The 17,763-nt window shown below is 38.5% G+C and overlaps 4 protein-coding genes across 6 annotated transcripts; 1 reads left to right on the plus strand and 3 right to left on the minus strand.

Moving 5' to 3' along the window:
* Positions 1-767: 767 nt before the first annotated feature.
* LOC146698456 (casein kinase II subunit beta-like) lies at positions 768-4,170 on the minus strand. Its single transcript, XM_085473563.1, has 7 exons — positions 4,055-4,170; positions 3,618-3,693; positions 1,737-1,839; positions 1,533-1,648; positions 1,366-1,441; positions 1,061-1,250; positions 768-953 (listed from the first exon to the last, which is right to left on the minus strand). Exons 2-7 carry the CDS (start codon positions 3,687-3,689, stop codon positions 863-865), a joined length of 648 nt encoding a protein of 215 aa, XP_085329689.1. The 5' UTR covers positions 3,690-3,693; positions 4,055-4,170; the 3' UTR covers positions 768-862.
* A 3,338-nt stretch (positions 4,171-7,508) lies between these two features.
* On the minus strand, positions 7,509-9,665 carry LOC146698457 (allograft inflammatory factor 1-like). Its single transcript, XM_085473569.1, has 6 exons — positions 9,583-9,665; positions 9,331-9,392; positions 9,187-9,253; positions 9,044-9,085; positions 8,706-8,871; positions 7,509-8,081 (listed from the first exon to the last, which is right to left on the minus strand). The coding sequence occupies exons 1-6, from the start codon at positions 9,596-9,598 to the stop codon at positions 7,994-7,996; spliced, it is 441 nt and encodes a 146-aa protein (XP_085329695.1). The 5' UTR covers positions 9,599-9,665; the 3' UTR covers positions 7,509-7,993.
* A 695-nt stretch (positions 9,666-10,360) lies between these two features.
* On the plus strand, positions 10,361-12,617 carry LOC146698458 (uncharacterized). 2 transcript variants are annotated; one of them, XM_085473567.1, is made up of 8 exons: positions 10,361-10,453; positions 10,762-11,079; positions 11,161-11,436; positions 11,525-11,578; positions 11,676-11,855; positions 11,963-12,004; positions 12,096-12,155; positions 12,278-12,617. In XM_085473567.1, the coding sequence occupies exons 1-8, from the start codon at positions 10,387-10,389 to the stop codon at positions 12,283-12,285; spliced, it is 1,005 nt and encodes a 334-aa protein (XP_085329693.1). In that variant the 5' UTR covers positions 10,361-10,386; the 3' UTR covers positions 12,286-12,617. The 2 variants fall into 2 exon arrangements, with proteins under 2 accessions (XP_085329693.1, XP_085329692.1); XM_085473566.1 differs by lacking the exon at positions 12,278-12,617 and having other exon boundaries at positions 12,096-12,271.
* LOC146698459 (obscurin-like) lies at positions 12,308-15,031 on the minus strand. Of its 2 annotated transcripts, XM_085473565.1 has the most exons (8): positions 14,953-15,031; positions 14,272-14,556; positions 13,881-14,171; positions 13,530-13,802; positions 13,125-13,391; positions 12,936-13,034; positions 12,790-12,815; positions 12,308-12,710 (listed from the first exon to the last, which is right to left on the minus strand). In XM_085473565.1, exons 1-8 carry the CDS (start codon positions 15,023-15,025, stop codon positions 12,588-12,590), a joined length of 1,437 nt encoding a protein of 478 aa, XP_085329691.1. In that variant the 5' UTR covers positions 15,026-15,031; the 3' UTR covers positions 12,308-12,587. The 2 variants fall into 2 exon arrangements, with proteins under 2 accessions (XP_085329691.1, XP_085329690.1); XM_085473564.1 differs by having other exon boundaries at positions 13,530-14,171.
* Positions 15,032-17,763: the final 2,732 nt, after the last annotated feature.

Here is a 17,763-nt window from a genome sequence, read left to right on the forward strand (position 1 = left end):
GTAGGTAGTGGAAAAAACAAACTTTTATGTAATTATTAATTATTGTGATGAATTATGAATGGGAGATCTTTATCAATAAGAAATGCTGTCAAAACTATGAAAATACAGTTAAAAGTTCAAACTTTCTGAACTTTTTTTGCCCAGTGGACTGGATTGGAGTCTTTGCCGGCCACTTCTGGCCCCAGAGCCTTATGTTCTGACACCCCTGGTCTAGATCGTTATCCCATTATTTAAACATATACAAACAGAGCCCTCAGGAAATGATTGTTAGAGCTGTCTAAACAAGCAAATACACAGCCACTATATCTCATGAAACTGAAGAGTAACATTTAAAACAAGCATAGGTCCTTTTGGCTTTTCTTTATCTCTCTAATTTGGTATTCACTGGTTGTTGGTAAGAGCACCTGAATCTATTTGCACATATTACAAGAACAACATCTAAGCACATTCCTACATGTGTTCTGGATTTAATAGTTACATTTTCATGAGGCTTAATCACTGATAAGGCAAACCTCTTGGGGCTGGTGGTGAGACATTCTGTTACATTCAACTAAGCCGCAAAGCAAACTGCAGTAAAAGTCACTTTTCAATCTAAAAGAGAAACCCCTTTATTTTGAAAAGATGGACTGACATCAGTTAAGGTTCAACCACATGTCTGAAGCTCAATTAATTAGTATAATTAAAAACTGCTCAACTGTAACTGCCTCCTAAAAGAGGGGAAATGGCTGAATCTGAAAGTGCTTATCAACACAGAGGTGAGTTTGGAGAACTGTACAGGTATTTATTGGTTATACACAATCAATTGCTTCACGCAAGTTGTAAACAAAGTCTCTGAGTCCACTGTCTTTGTCAAAGATGGCTTCTAGCGAATCACCTTTACTGGGCTCTTGAAACTTGATGCTGCCTGAAGCTGGAGTTGATAAGCCATCGGGTGGATTTTGAAACCATACAGCCTAAAAAAAAAAGAACAAAAATAAATAAATAAATTCCTCGCTTTTCAGAGGTCAGTGGTTTGGTGTCGTTTGAAAACTGAGTGTAACATTGATGCAAAAGAACAAACCTTGGCACAAACTGATTGGCGGGTCGCTTTGGGCGGTACTCTGGGTGCACCATGAACAGCATGTGAGGGAACCCCGTGCCAAAGTAGGCTCCATCCGTGTGGTGGTGCCTAGAGGATTTAGGGGTGTACACATCCATGCACTTTGGGCAATAAAGCTTCACCATCGCTTCTCCCGGTATATCCGATAAACCTACGTTACGCAGGAGAGAGAGAAAAGAAGGGATAGTCACAAATATCACAGTGTGTTGTTTAGTTCAAGTGATCCCCCCCCCCCCAATGAGAAGATCAAAAACAATCAGACCTACCAATCGGAAGCATTGGCTGATTCTCACAATACACTCTGGGGCAATAGCCAAAATCCCCCTGCTGATACTTTTCCAACTACAAAAAAGAACAAACTTAAATCACTCGTGATGATCATGTTGTGGTGCCTGTAAGAGGTTGTTGCAAAAACTATAAAATAAGAGCCCACCATTTGTGCAATGCCTCTGTTTGTGAGGATGTAACGTGCATGTATAAGTCCGTACAGCATCTCTGCTGCCTGCTCTATCAGGTCGCTCTGGTTTGGATTATCTTCAAGCTCCTCATCTGTTTAAATAGAAACAATTTAGCCTGTTTAACTATTTTACTATCTCATTTTATGAGAGAAGTGGTTTGCACCACTTTAAAATCTCACCTGGCTCCAGGTCAAGAATCATATCCAGAGCCTGGCGGTAATGAGGCACCTGCTCATTCAACCCCGTCAGGTTAAACTTGTCCTGTATGTAGTCTTCATCAACCTAAAACACAGCAGCAGAAGGAAACCAAAGGCTATTAATAGCACAAGTTACTGTTGCAGCAGTGCACTGCACAGCACACTGATATAGAACCATTATACAAAAGTTTAACAAGATTACTGCGATGCAGCCAGCTATTTCTTGGCATTTTTCATTTAAGCATTTTTACTTGATGTCCTTTTTGTACTCTTAGAAAGAAAACCCTCCGTGCTCTTCACAAACAGGCGAGGAGAGCAGTTGCAACAGTCAGGTCTTAACTATATGTAGCTGAACTGAAAACTACGTGTGTGTAAAATGTCCAAGGTGGCATCTTCCAGCCCCAAAGATACCAAATAATAAAATAAATAATGCAGACCAGAAAGTAAATGACGCAGCAGATTATCCTGGTTACAGGTTACTGGCCATAGTGTGACCTTGACCCCAGGTTGATATCCAGTAGGTGACGACCTACTCCATCATTTAAAGATTTCCCTGCAAGTTATTGAGACACTGCAATATAAATAACAGTACAGGGATATTTGACCAAGAGAGAAATTCAGACACTCAAACACAAAAAAAAAAAAAAAAGGGAAATGTGTTTTATTTGGTGGTTTCAGTTCTGAAATTACAACAGAACAGAAACTACTGGATGGAAAAAAGTAGCTGAGGTGATTAACTGATTTCTAACCAAAGGAACTTCCAAGAGTCCTTCTAATGTAAAGCTGCAGCTACTTCTAGCATCTACAAATTCATTTGAATTCAGTGTGTTGTTTGCCTAATAGATAACAGTTCAGATTTAAAACTTCAAACACATTTTTGATGCATTTGAATTTTTCTTGTTTTTATGGAAGGTGGTCTAATAAATTCATTAAGCACATACACCTGGTAAGAAGGTAAAATATCATCTTTACATAGCCTGGTTAGTTTGATTTAAGCACATTCTGTACATTTCAGTACTCGCATGTGTTATTCCACATAATATATCAAACAAAATCATGAGTGTGGTGGTCATTTTTGTCTTCTTTATAGCTGATGGCTTTAGTCCACCATACACGTCACACTTTACTGGTTTGGCAAAAGGTCCCAGTACGCTCTCAAACTGTTTTTTATTTTTTATGTTGTTAGCTGAGATTATAAATTTAGCAAAGTAATTTTTGATTGAGAGTAGCTTCACTACGATTTCCAAATGGTTTTGCAACATGCAACATATCCTTAAGTACTGGCTGTTTTGATGTGTCACCACTATACTAGGCATTTATCTTTCAGTCTAAGCATGCATGGTGCAGGGTCTCAGAATCCTGCTGAACTCCGAAATGGTTCACAGATTACATCTGCATGATTTATAGAAATCTTTCAATCATAAAGTTCAAGTGTCTCCATGATCTTAATCAATAAATTATTCTTTAGGTGATGTTGTAACTATTAACATAAGTGTGCAAACAGAGAAAGTGATCATAAGAAACCAGCACACCACATCAGGTTTGATTTATTCAAAGAAAGTCTGTACGTATGGTCTGATGTGCAAATACATTTGATATATCTTGGTGCTGTGATGAATATGGACCAAAAATCAAGAAGTCAAGGTTCGATTTAATTTAATCATGCGAACCACTAAGGAATTGTGTATTTATGCAGAGTGCTTGTGCTGCCACAGTGTAGAGCAGCCTGATGGTGTGGGGACATAATTTACGCTTCTGTATACTCCGCCAGCAGGCGATGCGAATGATGAAGTCTGTGAAAAGCTTATGACGGTGCAACTAAAGCTTTGAAAAATAAAGAGTGAAAATGAAAATGAGACTGACCTCGCAGAAGAACTCGTTCCCTCTGAGTCCACAGAACCACGATATCCAGGACACCTCCTCTGAGCTGCTCATCCTCCTGACAAACCAACATAGCCGCAGTGAACCAATTTACACCCAGAAAGGTTAAAAACAAAGGCAGTAAAACATTAACAGGGTTAGTGAGCCGAGCTTTATAAGTGAACATAGCACAACATTATTTTCAGCACAGATAAGGACTGCAGCTGACACCTGGGGTTTTACTAAAAATGTTAAACATAATCTTTAATTGAGCTTAGACCTGCCTCTCAAACCTGGGAAATACGTCAGCTCTTGATTTAGCATGCTGGCTAGCGTTCATGCTAACACGTTCAGTACAAATGTATTACTGTAACGGCACATTAACATAAATACCGCCTATGTGTTTGTATAACTGTATACAAACATTCGCTTTCACTCACCCTTCTTTTATATTAAATAACGCATCAATTTGGAAGCTTTGCTAAGCTGTCCTCCCTCCCAGGGTGACAAAATATAATTTCCGGTCATGCGTTCTTTTCAAAATAAGGTAGCCGACTACACATCCGGCTAGTGATGGCCAAATGAAGCTTTCTGAAAACGGTTCGTTACTCGAAGCTTTTCAACACAGTCCTTTTTGGTGACATCTTGTGGCCAAAAATATGAAGAGCAGCTTGAATCCACAAAATAAAACCAACTGCTTCATAATGATTGTCCACTCTACAGAGTGGAATTCTGTCTGATATTGGGCTGCTGTTGTGTTGCTTTGAACGTGTATTTTTTTGTGTTAAAAAAATGTGGTTTATTTGTTTAATAAATAATTTTGACCAGTAAACTTTCCTTGTTTAAACATGCACCATGGTGTGGTCTTTCTTTGCTTGTGACTTCTTGATGTTGGTAAATACAATAATTGAAAAATACCACGTTACATATAACATACATATAATAATGCACATTATGGAGTATGCTTCTGTTGTGACGTCCTGCCTCCATGTACTTATGCAATTAATCGCTAGACGGGTATATTTATAAACAATATTATATTAGGGAAATTTTCCTATACATATTTTTGACCTGGGGGTAGAATTGATTGTGAGATGGAAAGGGAAAATGCTTATGAGGTTGCAAATTAAAAACATGATGCATTTAAGGTAACACTTTTCATTTTTATTTAAGAAGAGAATTTGTTCCGCTGTGCGATGGCCGAACCTGTTCCTTTTCGTGGAGTTAATTTCTCCTGCCTTAATTTTTCTGTTCTCATCTGTACGAAAAGCACTTTGGCTCAATGTACTGATCATTACAGATAAAAATGAGATACAAACTTTTTAAGGAAAATCCCTTCACATGGCACAGAAGATGCTGGATTGCAGAAAAACTGGTAGAGATGCAGTTATACAGTCTAACTGGGCCTCACAAACTATCAGCTAAAGAGAATAAATAAATTAAATTGCTGCACATTTTGTAGACTAACATTTTTAAGATTATTTTTTAAAATAAAATATATCTTTTTATAACATTAAATGTTACGAGTCAAATGAAAGTTTTTCTAAAGTTATTTAATGATATTTATATTATGAAAAGCAGATTTTTGACATTTTAAGTTTTTCCCGTTTCCAGATAAAATAAACACGCACAAAACAAAAGCAAACAGCCAGAACACAAAGCTGGAAAAACCCACCCGATTGACCAAAATCAACTCAAAATACTCCCACACAACAGAACCTCCTCTATTCCTCGTTGGCTCCAAATCAGGGGCCCGTTCTTCGTACGTCGCTTACTACATCCAAGATCAAATGACACATCCAAGATCAAATCATCTCGCTAACCGTGAGCTCGCTAATCCGGTTCCCCGAACACACCTGCTGTTGACGATTACTACAGCTGGACGCAGGAATGTGACATCACTGGGTGTCGTAAAAGGGGCTACGCATCGATAGTAGAAACATTGATCGGCAACCCGCTGATTGGTCGGCGAAAATGTCCAAGGGGCGTGCTCGGTATTTTCCGGCAGCAGAGCAAGAACTCATGAGTGAGGGATTTCAGGAGTTTCAGAGTTTAATTAAAACGCAAGAGAACACTGCAAAGGCTGCAAAAGCAAGGAGAGAGGGCTGGCAGAAAGTTGCTGACAAATCAAACTCGTAGGTAATTTAATAATAATAATAATAATGGATTGGGTTCATATAGCGCTTTCCAAGGCACCCAAAGCGCTTTACGATACCACTATTCATTCACTCCCACATTCACACACTGGTGGAGGCAGCTACGGTTGTAGCCAGGCTGCCATATCGCGCCATCGGCCCCTCTGGCCAACACCAGTAGGCGGTAGGGTAGATCTATCATATGACACTATATTGTCCAATATCATATGGCATTATATTATATTATAATATGTTATATTATATCCCCTTTCACATTAGAGCCACAACAGGACCCACAAGAACATGGGAACAAGTAAAAGTGGAATACAGGAGTATTCTACAGAATGGTAATATTTATCTCTTAGATTGCTTTGCGTCTCTTGGCAAGGTAATACTGGCCTGTAATACTCTGTTAGTTTGTTCATAACAGCAACCAAGAAAAGGGCAGAGGAAAAAAAGACAGGTGGTGGTCCTGCACCCCCTCGTCAACAAGTTGGTTAAGTAAATAATACCCTCACGGGAATATCGATATCTCTCTATGAGCACACTGTCGCGCTGAGCTAAAGGATCCTGTCTGTCCCGCAATATACGCTGAATTCTGAGGACTCTCCTTATCAATCTTGCACCTTCCGCAATGGGTGGCTCGCGTATACGGACAGGACATGGCTGCGACAGGCTTCCCAAATCCACCTTCGCTTTTATAGCCGTGGTCTCTCATCTTGATTACACGAAGTAATTTACAATTACTACTCTGAAATATGAATTACATCTGTAATAATCACATACATGTAATAGAATGTTAATAGTACATTTCCCTTTTTTTAGGAAATGACCTGTATGTATCTGTGTGACATCAATAAAAGGATCAAGTGCTGCATTATCTTTAGTTACATTGATAATATTTATTTATGGTGAAACAGTGGAAAAATATCGCTGTTGCTTTCGTATAAATGAAGCGGACATACCTGCGTGGCCGCGATCTAATCCTGTTTACATAAAGTAAACCTGCTCCCGAGCAGGTTTACGCTTACGGCTCTGTTGCTATGACAGCAAGTCCCGGATGAGCTTCGGGGAACCGACTGATCCAGGATCACGCGAAATCGTCAACAATCTAATCCGGCTAACCTACTTAGCGAGGTACGAAGAACGGACCCCTGATCAGTGGTTCGCTATCTGTCACCATCAAAACACTCCACAAATCCCGCGAATGATTCACCTGCTTATAAACCATTGAATCAGATACCGAAGCAGTTAGCTTCTAAATGAAGCTTCGGACGTCACTGATCACGTGACTCTGGCCAAACGAATCAAGCTTCGACACAGTGCTTCTGAAGCAGTGTGTTGATTTTTTTGACACACGCCATCACTACATACGGCATATATTAGGCGAAAGCGAAGGAGAGATAAGCCTACTACCGGTACAATTATCTTTTTGTTGTTTGTTTGTTTGCCATGTTCTCTAAGATCAACATCTGACGTTGCTATATTAGAAGAAAAGTGGCCACACTGTTGTATATTGTGAAACACCCAATTTTTTAAACTACTATAGTAAATAAATACAATCAAATCCAACAATAATGGAAGTAATACGTCAGATCCAAATGAGACATGGTTCACCTTAGTTCAAGTAGGCTAATGTTATGATAATGTCAGTCATGCATCCCAAATTGAATGTGATAGTTAAGAGGTGTGCCTCTATCTCCTCTGTCTGTAAAATACCTTGATGCATGGAGGAGATGCAATGGAAACATACCTTTGATTTTGTTTTTTTTTAATTAATATGAAAGAATATAAAATAAAAGCGAGCGAAAGCAGCTGTTTGTAGTTATATCTCATGTGTTTAATATTTTTACTTTTAGGCTCTTTTAGCTATAAGGGTTAAAAACAGAAAAGCAAAATGCAATGCAGTTTAATCTTTTCACTTTAACAAACACAACATGAGATCCGTGACTGTTTAACCACGTAATTTTTAATGAACTTGTAAAAATGTTGACCTTCTAACATGAACCACACTGAGCACATATTTTGCCACTGCCATGTACATTTCACATTATCAGAGTACTTGAACAAACACCTAGAACAGTACAGTTCTAGTACATGCAGGCTAGTTTACATCTCTTCATGAAAATTGCACATTTTACTTCATGTTTCATTTTTTTCACAACTTTACCTTTGATTGATTTTAAAATCTAGGCGGGGGGAAGGGGGGGAGGTTTATTGACAGAATTCAGCTCGGATGGAAGGTCAGGGCAGGTCTGAAAAGGTTTTACGACGAGGTGGTCCAACTTCTTTCTGCTCTTCTTCCTTTGCCATGCCTTCAAACATCAAGATCCTTGAATAAAAACAAGACATTTTACATGCTTTAAAAAGCATTCTTGCAAACCTCAGACGTTACGCATTTGTTTCTCTATTGTCGGTAAGCGGTAGGCCTAGATCTTTTTAGTTTCAGTTTATTTATGAAAATGCTTCTGTGCTGGAATTGAAATACAAGATTTCTTTTATTATTCCTTCTAAGAAAAACTCTTCTCATCTGTAAATGTATCTTATGGGTTGCTGTGCAAGCTGTTATTGTGAATAGTATTTATTTATGTAAAATTGTTATTATCACAGTGAGATGGATAGGATCTTTTTACCCCACTGCCAACAACAAAACGACAAACCTACAGAGCATGTGCACGTAGCAAGTAAAGTGAAAGTAAATGAGAAGAAAGTGTTCATGTAAATGAAACTCATTCCCCAAGTTAACCAAACTGCAGAAAATATCTGAAGGACTACTTTGATATATAGGCTCAGTTTCAACATAACCAGTAATTTCACAAGTATAGGTTTCTGATGTCCAGTATTAGTTCAGTTTTTCAGTTGTTTGGGAAGTTCTTCTCACTATAACCTTATTTGACCTTGGACTCCACTTGCAGTCTACAGCTATGCTCTGAATAGCAACTTATTTCATACTCACAGTTTTAAAATTGCATTTCTCTTTCCCAGCATCATATTGAGGAAGTCATTGTAGCTGATAGTGTCTTTTGAGCTACTTCCAACCACCTCTGCCATCATTTTTTTCAGTTCCAGGTGAGTCTTGGCCAATCCAAGTTTCTCCAACATCCTCTTCAAACCCATTATGTCTATAAAATTACAAGTGCGCAAAAAGAAAAATGAAGTAAAAAACATTACTGCTTGCTTAATCTGAGAGGTTTATTTTGTTGTTGTTTTTGTCTGAGGCACTACTGAAAGTAGCACTTGCTTAATGTTGCTAAAAAAAATTACTTCAGGGCTGCACGGCTAGTGGCGTCCTACCTATTTCCCCTTTGTCGTTGAGATCAAACTCCATGTATTTCTCTGTAACATAAACAATAAGATTATTATTATTCCAAAATTTATGACTTTGCACCAATTGAACAATGAACTGAAGTGTTACTGGTACCCCCTTTGAGACTCACTTTTAAACATTTCAAGCTTTGAGGCCAGGTCTTCCTCTCCTTCATATTTAGGATCTGTGAGAAAAGCCTAATAATGACATAAATACACAATTTAGCATCGCAGGGTGTCAGTCGACGTCTTGGACAGTTCTGTGTTTAGCTCACCTCGTTGATACCATTTAGCTTTTCCTCCTGCTGAGACTTTAGAAGACCAAATGCTTTACCACCTGTGAAAAACCAATATTTTAGGAACAACAACAGCCTGAGAGAACTCTCACAAACAATCAATAAGAACTGGTAGTTTAATGGATGAATTAATAACATAAATGAATGATTAAATAAGTAAATTCAGTCTTGTATTGTTCAGGCTGGTTAAAGTGGCTTTAACAACCAAAGCTAACAGAAAGACAAACTAACCTTGAGCACAGTCCATTTCTGTCAAGAGAGCTGAGAAACTGTGAAACCAACACAAACACAGGCGGAAGGTTACGATGATGCTTCTATAAACTGAACGAGAAGAGGAAGTGAAGTGACAAAGTTTCAGTTAGACAGAAGAGGTTCCTCTGTTACATTTAAGGCTGCAGAAAACGAAGCCAACCTGATGACACAGATAATAATTTAGGAGAACTGTGCATGCAGGACACACGTGTGATCTATCAGCTTATTTAAAATTCTATGTTTTAGGAAGAAGACGTATGTGGCAATAAGATCTTTCTTTAGTGCTCTAGTCTGGAAACTTTTGCTCATGAGGCATTTTTGGATTACATCATATTTTGTTATTCACAGTTTTTTTTTTCTGGGTGTGGGTTCCTTTTTATTCATTTAAATGAAAGAGTTATGCACATTTACACCTGGAAGTACCTCAAAGGTGAAATGTCTGTACCAGTGAACAGCTCCACTGGAACGGGTGGAAGTAAAATGGTTTAAGCAGTCACATAAGTCAGATCAATGTGTTTGGAGAGAACTTTAGTGCAGCTTTATCACTTTCTTTTCCTTACTTTAAACATGAGCCCAGAAAGCAACTTGGCCACAAAACTGGCCAAATGTAATGCCTAGTTCTTGCCACACTGTGGTATTGTTGATCACATAATCAGGTAAAGAACATCCAAAAGACTCATGGTAGTTTCCAGTTGAGACTTCTATGTAACTTCAAGGAAGTGAAAATAAAAAGGTCTAGAGGTGACTGATCTTTGTCTCTTCACTAGCTGCATTACACAGAACATGTTACATTTATATCTTCAGGGTTACCTTTCTTTAATTCTGTTGAATGTCGCATCAGGATTTGGAGGTAAGCAGTTCTGCAGATAATGTCTGGATCTGATTGGATAAAAATAAACGCTTTTTAACTATGCTTGCTACATTTGTAATTAAGTAACTAAAGGTTTATTCAGTGTATATCATCTTGGCTCCAAAAATTATTTAACAACAAATGCAATTTCATTATATGCCATGAATCTAAAAATATGCATACTGCTAATCTGATATTGCATATTTTGGTGTAAACTTTCTAACCAGCAAAAATGAGGTACTTGCTTCCTTGAATGCGATGCATGTATTAGTACATTTAGACTCATTATTTAACTTTTGGCTTAACAGATACTGAGCCCATCTTAGCTGTTCAAGAAGAAGATGTAGCTCTCACTTGTTTCAGTCAAAATGACACGGATCCAAACAGCTTCTACAGATACAGCGTGACAAAGTTTGCTACAGATCCTAATCAAGTGAAGGATATGTTTAAATGGCCCACACCGAGCAACGATGTGTATAAACGTGTAAAATGGGTAGCTGATGGAAATGGACAAAAATGCTTAACTCTGACAAAACTTCAAAAATCCGACGCAGGACTGTACACTTGTGAAATGTGGAAAGGATGGGACCGTGTTGCGGCCAAAAACATATCTTTGAGAATAAAAGGTAAAACTTTTTACTACTTTCTCTTTACTTTGCAAGCAAATATCTCACTGGTGAGTCACATGATTTGTTATGATCTTGCAGACTGCAAAGTCCTTGAACCTGTGAAGGCCGCACCCAGCATGCCTGCCAAGTTAAACTGCCCAGTAAACATGACAAGTGGACAACAAGAACCTCAAAACATCTCCTGGGCAATCCAGAAAGGAGACATGCGTGAATCACTCGACTCCAGCAAAGCCAAAACTGATGGTACATCTCTGACTTTCCAGTCTGTGAACACCAGCGACAGTGGCTGGTATACATGCAGTTACACGCTTGGTAAAACTCAGCGCTGCTTTGACACCAATCTACAAGTACAAGGTCAGTGATTTTTTTCTTTGACATGTCAAAAGCAATGATCAAACATACACACAAGTAATATGTAAGATTCCTGTTTTTTCACACGAAGCTTTTGTGACCACAACGGTTCCGGTTATTCCAACAAAAACTCCGAGTCTGCCAGGTCTATTTGCCTTTGCTGTCTTGCACATTCATTAAATCATATTTATGATTATATGTTCACTATATTGTTGCTTTAACTTTCGCCTTGTTCTCTTTAGCACCAAAAGCCAATGATATATCTCTGTCGCAAAGGAAGGAGGAGAGCAATGATGCTTTAATTGCAGTTGTGGTCTGTGTCATTTTGGGGATGATCATAATTGCTGCTGTGATTGGACTCGTTGTGTACCGCAGATGCAAAACCCAGAGAATCACACAGTTACACCAGAGGCGCTTTAACGGTTTGATCTGACTTTAAACTCTTTCATTCTTATCACACTGTCATGCAGTCACACTAACTTTACGTAGTGTTGAGTTGTTTAAATATTTCTGTTTTCTTGTTATTCAGGTAATTGTATGTCTACATATGAGATTGTTGCACCTTTGACGAGTGAGTGCAAACTCTCTTCTTACTGCGCTTTTTAGCCACTGTGATGCCTTTCTGTTCAACACTTGACTTGAACCTTTTTCTTTTTTCACAGATACTCCAGGCCAGCGAATCAACAGTCTGTATCAAATGCCAGACGAAAGCTTAGTTACCTGTAAGTTGTATGAGGTTTTGCCTCCTTTATGAAATTGTTCAAATCTTATCATGTCAACAAAAAACAACCCAACAACAACGAAAACCAAAGAAACCAAAACATTTTTCTCTCCTTTGTTGCAGTCCAATAATAAATATTTTCAAGTAAGGAAGAAGATTCTCCTTTGCAGTTATCTCATCCTTGCAGTGTGGGTTGGATTTTCAAAAGTAGATAAGTTTGCATGCTTATAATGTAACCAATCATGTTTTTGTAACTTTATTTCTTTAAAATCTTGCATGCATGTCTGTAGCAAGGCAAAGGAGGAGCTGATTTACTGTGCATTTCTGTTTCTTGAAATAGAAAAAAGTCTGTTTTCAAACAGGTTTTGTAAACCACATCTGTTGATGATTTTGAAGTTTGTGATAAAGACAAAGAATAGCATGTGGTTTCACTCTAGTTCACAGCTTGTAATAAATCATAAAAACTGGTTGTTGCAGTGGCTGCTTCTCTTTTTAAATGTAGTTGCTGTTGTTGTTCCTCATTACGATCATCCTGAACGACCTCGTACACATGAGTCTGAGGAGAAGAGCACCAACATTAGTGAAATAGGACATGTGAGCTTGACTCGGCATGATCCTGTTTTTTGATATCTTACCATTTCAGTACTGGGCTGATCATTAGCTGCAGACCAAGAAGGAAAACATTGTGGTCATTGTGGAAATATTCAATCTCCATCAAAGCCTTAGAGTAATTCATGTTGTAGCTGTTGTTTGGTTGTAATTTCTGAAGCACATTCAGTACCTGCATCCTTGTTGCGCTTCCTCTTGGTGTAAATGTAGAGCCCACCCGCCACTATCAGGATGACCAGAGGCAGGCCTACCCAGGCAGGTGTTTGCAGAGCTGGGGAAAGGAATAATTTTCCGATCAGTTTGGTCATGAATAGAAGGTGCATTCAGCAGACAAGGCAACAGTAAAGTAATTCATGCTTACGGTCAACGGCACGCCACTTTTTTGATGCCACCCGAGCGCCCTCTCTGTGCACAGAGCATGTTATATCTTCGTATGATCGCACTGATGACTCTGGGAGAAATAACTTCTTTATCAGAGTATTATTGATATTCATTAATTCACTCTGCCAACCTTTGTGGGCACTTCCTGACCAAGTTAATTCAAAGTCATTTTCACATTCTGTGGCACAGGTAAGTGCACAGGTCAAGGTGAGATTCTCTCCTCTGAGCCCTGCAGGCATTGCAGTTACTGTAAAAATGTAGAACATGAGAGATGAAACATCAGATATCGATAGCTATCTCTCCATCTCTCCATCTCTCTCTCTTTCTCTCTCATATTTGTATGTGTATATATATACACTTGCATCTACAAAGTTTTAATACTTACCATCAAGGGTATGCAGCCTGAATTTATTGAGCACATCTTTTTTATCAGTGGAGTGTGAACACTGGTAGTCTCCAGCATGCAGTGAGCTCAGTCTGCTAATGACCAGAGAGGAATCTTGATTAACATGTGATGCTTTTATTTGGCCATTATCAGGTGAGCTAGCATCTCTCAGTTGCTTTTCACGCAAAGTCCACTTCATATCAGGAGAGGAAGTGTTGCCACAATTCAATAGTACTGACTCACCCACTGTGGCAAACACTTCCTCTAGTCCATCTGGGGAAAAGGGAGAACTGGTCACACTTTGTACGTACTGAGCAACATCTTTCATTTTGTGTACAGGCTGTGTAGCACCTTCTACTGTTGTCGTATAACTGATGGTGGCTTTAACAAGGTCATTCTGAGTTAGATGACATCTCCATTTTCTGTGGTGGTCTGTCGATTTTGTATCAATGATCAGTTTAGAGAAGCAATTATGTGGATGTTCAATTACAAATCTGCTTCCATTTATTGGTGTATCATCCTCAGAGCTCCAGTTGATATGAAGCTCTTTGCGGTTGAAACAGGGGTCAGCTCCTTTATCTGTACTGAGGTAACAATGAAGCTCCATCTTTTTGTCATTTGCAGGAAGTGACCTTTCAGTAACTGGTGGATAAAAAAAAGTGAGCATTGTGATATTTTTGTTTACTATTTCTGTATGTAAAACAAAAAAAACAAAAAGAAGGTGTGAAGCAAAAATACTTACTGCAAAGAATTCGAAGTGAAACACTTGACTTGAGCGTTCCACTCTTACACGTGTAAAGCCGTGCGTCATTGAGCACCAGCTGAGTAATCTGCAGAGAGCAGTCTTTGAGCAGGCGATACCTGTGGCTGCTTGGAGCTGTCGGTTTTTCTTTCTTTATAATCTCATCAGTTAAATTAAATTCTGCACTCATGTCCCAGCTGATAGAAGAACAGGTTTTGATAGAAGGGATACCACATGGCAAAGTAACATTATCTCCTTCTACAGCGACCATTAGCAAAGGGTTCCCTGAAGAAAATTACAGAAAAATGCATTTTTTTTAAATGAAAAAGATTTCTTAAAATCTATATATGCCATAAAATGAAAACTGTAACACTTGTGTACATGTGAGCAGTTCACAAAGGACTGAGTGAATATCTGAGATCACAATTATTTTGTGAGTTATTTTTATTATGGTTATTTTGCTATGATACAATATAAGGTAAAAAAAAATCAGTAACCACTGACTAATTATTTTTCTGTGACACCAACAAGTTTTGTCTCATAACGGTGCCTCGTGGGTTAGAAAACAATCAGAAAGGATGAAATCAAGCCATGTCCAAGAGGGTTTTACAAGGTACCGCGTGTGAATATATTACATCATGTGTATATATATTTATAGGTGTTATATGTTTGTTTAATTACCAGTTGGATGATGTCCACTTGCTGCCTGTGTGAGATAAAAAAGACAGATTACCAACAGTGAGAGCGAGTCCATCTTGCCGTTTCCAGATTTTCTCTGTTATTGCAAAATGCTCTTATAGCAGAAGTCTTGCAAAACACTTTTCCAGGAAATGACACATGAAGATCATGTTTAACTGAGGAGAATGACTCATAAGAGAAATTTACATTTATGTAGTGATCGAGTCCGTCATGTTTATCCAAAATTGTCACAATCACTTTAAGTGTTGTGACTGTTGTGATTTACCTGTCAATTAAATTACTTTTAATAATAACGTCTACATTCCTTTTTATCACCAGGATGCTATTAATTGTGTAACAACCCAAACAGCAGATACTGCTGTATCCAGTGCTGTGGAGACTGCATTTTTAAGGTTTGTCCACCAGGTGGTGCTGTCAGATTCAGTGAAACCTGCAAAAAAGAAGGCTCTTTCACATTGTGGTGTCCAACTCCGTAGATACATTAACAGCATTCATTTTTACGACTTTTTACTCCTCTCACTTTAGTTTTTCATTTTGCAAAAATATAATTACTTATATGATCATTGTTGTAATTTCCCTCCACTACAGGTGAACATTAATGAGCACCAACAGTAGGGGAGACCGGGGATAGTTGTAACGTGGGTCAGTTGTAACACTTCCAATTTCTCCAATCAGGGCTAAGTTTCAAATGATGTGACTCATCCTGTGCATGCCCAATTCAGTTCTGCTATCACATGTGAAAAATCAGCACATTTTGTCAAACACAGACAATTTAACATGAAAAAAAGTAATTTGTATGCCAAAAAGTAAGTTTTTCTACTTTATTTCAATTTGTAATAGCATTATCTGCTTTGCAGTTAAACTCATCAAACTTAAATTATGTTATTTGTATGTCTATGGGGATATATTCTGTGTAGGTCTTTAGTGCTAATGTTTTAGCCGTTGCCTGTAATGTTAGCGAGTTCATGGCTATAGGAGTCTGGGTCAGTTGTAACAGCAACAGTCTGGGTTAGTTGTAACAATAATGCAGATGTTACAACTTACCACACTATTACTTTAACTTATATTAAACAAGTTGGGACAACGACATCAGCAGAGAGCGGTTCACTGGTCGCTTTTGTATATGCGGTTAATGCCATTGGCAACACAATTCCTCCACTGTTTGTGTTCCCACACATACATTATGCAGACCACTGTGTCAGAGATGGACCAGTAGGAAGTACTGGTAGTGGAAATAAGTCAGGATGGGTGCAAGAAACAGATTTCCTCATCTTTCTGAAGCACTTTGCAAACCACACCAAGGTAAGCCATGATAAAAAGTAATGGAATTGCGATGCTGGTGAACAACTACATTTTTTCAGCTTCATTGTTGTGTTCAAAATTGGTGCAAGAGTTGTAGGTTATAATGCCCACTGAGCCAATGAGGCCAAACTCAAGGAAGACCAACCAAAATTAAGGAAATATTCAGTTGCAGAAAATTCCATAATTTGTCTTTTTTGGGGGGTTGGAATATGTTCAAAAGCTAGATTTCTGCATTCTGTCACACACACACATAGCTACATAAATGGATGTAAGTGCATTCATGTGTTGAATAAACAAAGATTACATGTTAATGTTTTGTTAGTACCCTTATTTCATTGTGTTACATTTCACCCCAGGATATGTTACAACTAACCCAGACTATGGGGTTAATTGTAATATTTCACTCTTCGTGTTTGAGACCATACCATGCAATGGGTAATTGTGCTGCAGAGAAAATAACTGCACTATTTAATAGCAGAGACATGTAAATACTTTGCATTACATTTTGAATCCACTACCTTAAAAGAGCTTCAATTTACAGACAGAAATGTCAAAAATGTTACAACTATCCCCGGTCTCCCCTACAGTTATTCTGTGCATTGCCAATGAAGAAATAAAGACTTTGGTTTGGACATTTTATTCAGTGATGGTGGAACAAATAACTTTGATAATAAAGTGTAAGAATGAATAAGAATAAGAAGAGAAAATATAAATATGTGAAACATAAATTTGCACATGCATGGCCAACGCAAACAACAAGTCAGCAATACACCCACTGCAGCTCAGGGATTAGTCACAGGTCTTGGACGTGCTACAACTTCATAGGACTTGATTTTAAGCACAACACTGGCAACTCCTCTCAGATCAGGCAGTGAGGTCTCACTCTCAGGCAGGAGGAACTGAAAATCTCTCAGCAAGTAGGCACTGAACAGAAAAAGCTCCATTTTGGCCACAGACTCTCCCAGGCAGAGCCGAGCCCCCCCTCCAAAAGGGATCAGGTCACGGGTGGAGCCGCCTCCGCTTCCTCCTCCTTCATTCAGAAAGCGCTCTGAAAGAGAGAGTGTCAATACTTTATTTGAACTCTTCTGAGCCAAGTGAAATGAACACAAATCACACAGCGTTTGGGACAGTACCTGGTTTGAAGCTGTATGGGTCAGGCCAAACTTCAGGATCATGATGTGCTCCAAAAAGATTAGGAATGATGACTGTGTTCTTAGGGATGAAATAACCTGCAATGCTAAACATGAGGAGGAGTCAAATATTTGTCATGAGGCCAACTAAAAACAGTGTTAATAAGCAACTTAACAACATTAGAAAATGTGTACGTCAGACATTTGTCTGTGTATGAATGTTCATTTAAATAGAAATATGCTGTTTTTCCAGGTTTCATGTGTGTGTGTAGTTTATATTCTTACGTTTTCTTATCTTTGCAAATTTTCTTTCTGTACAAAAACAAAAAATAAGCAACTGATTATTTGTCGGTTGTTTGCT

This window comes from Copadichromis virginalis, linkage group LG11 (genome assembly GCF_057382275.1).
Source record: "Copadichromis virginalis isolate Kocher_CV1m ecotype Utaka linkage group LG11, C_Virginalis_male_GT1.1, whole genome shotgun sequence".
Taxonomy (NCBI): domain Eukaryota; kingdom Metazoa; phylum Chordata; class Actinopteri; order Cichliformes; family Cichlidae; genus Copadichromis; species Copadichromis virginalis.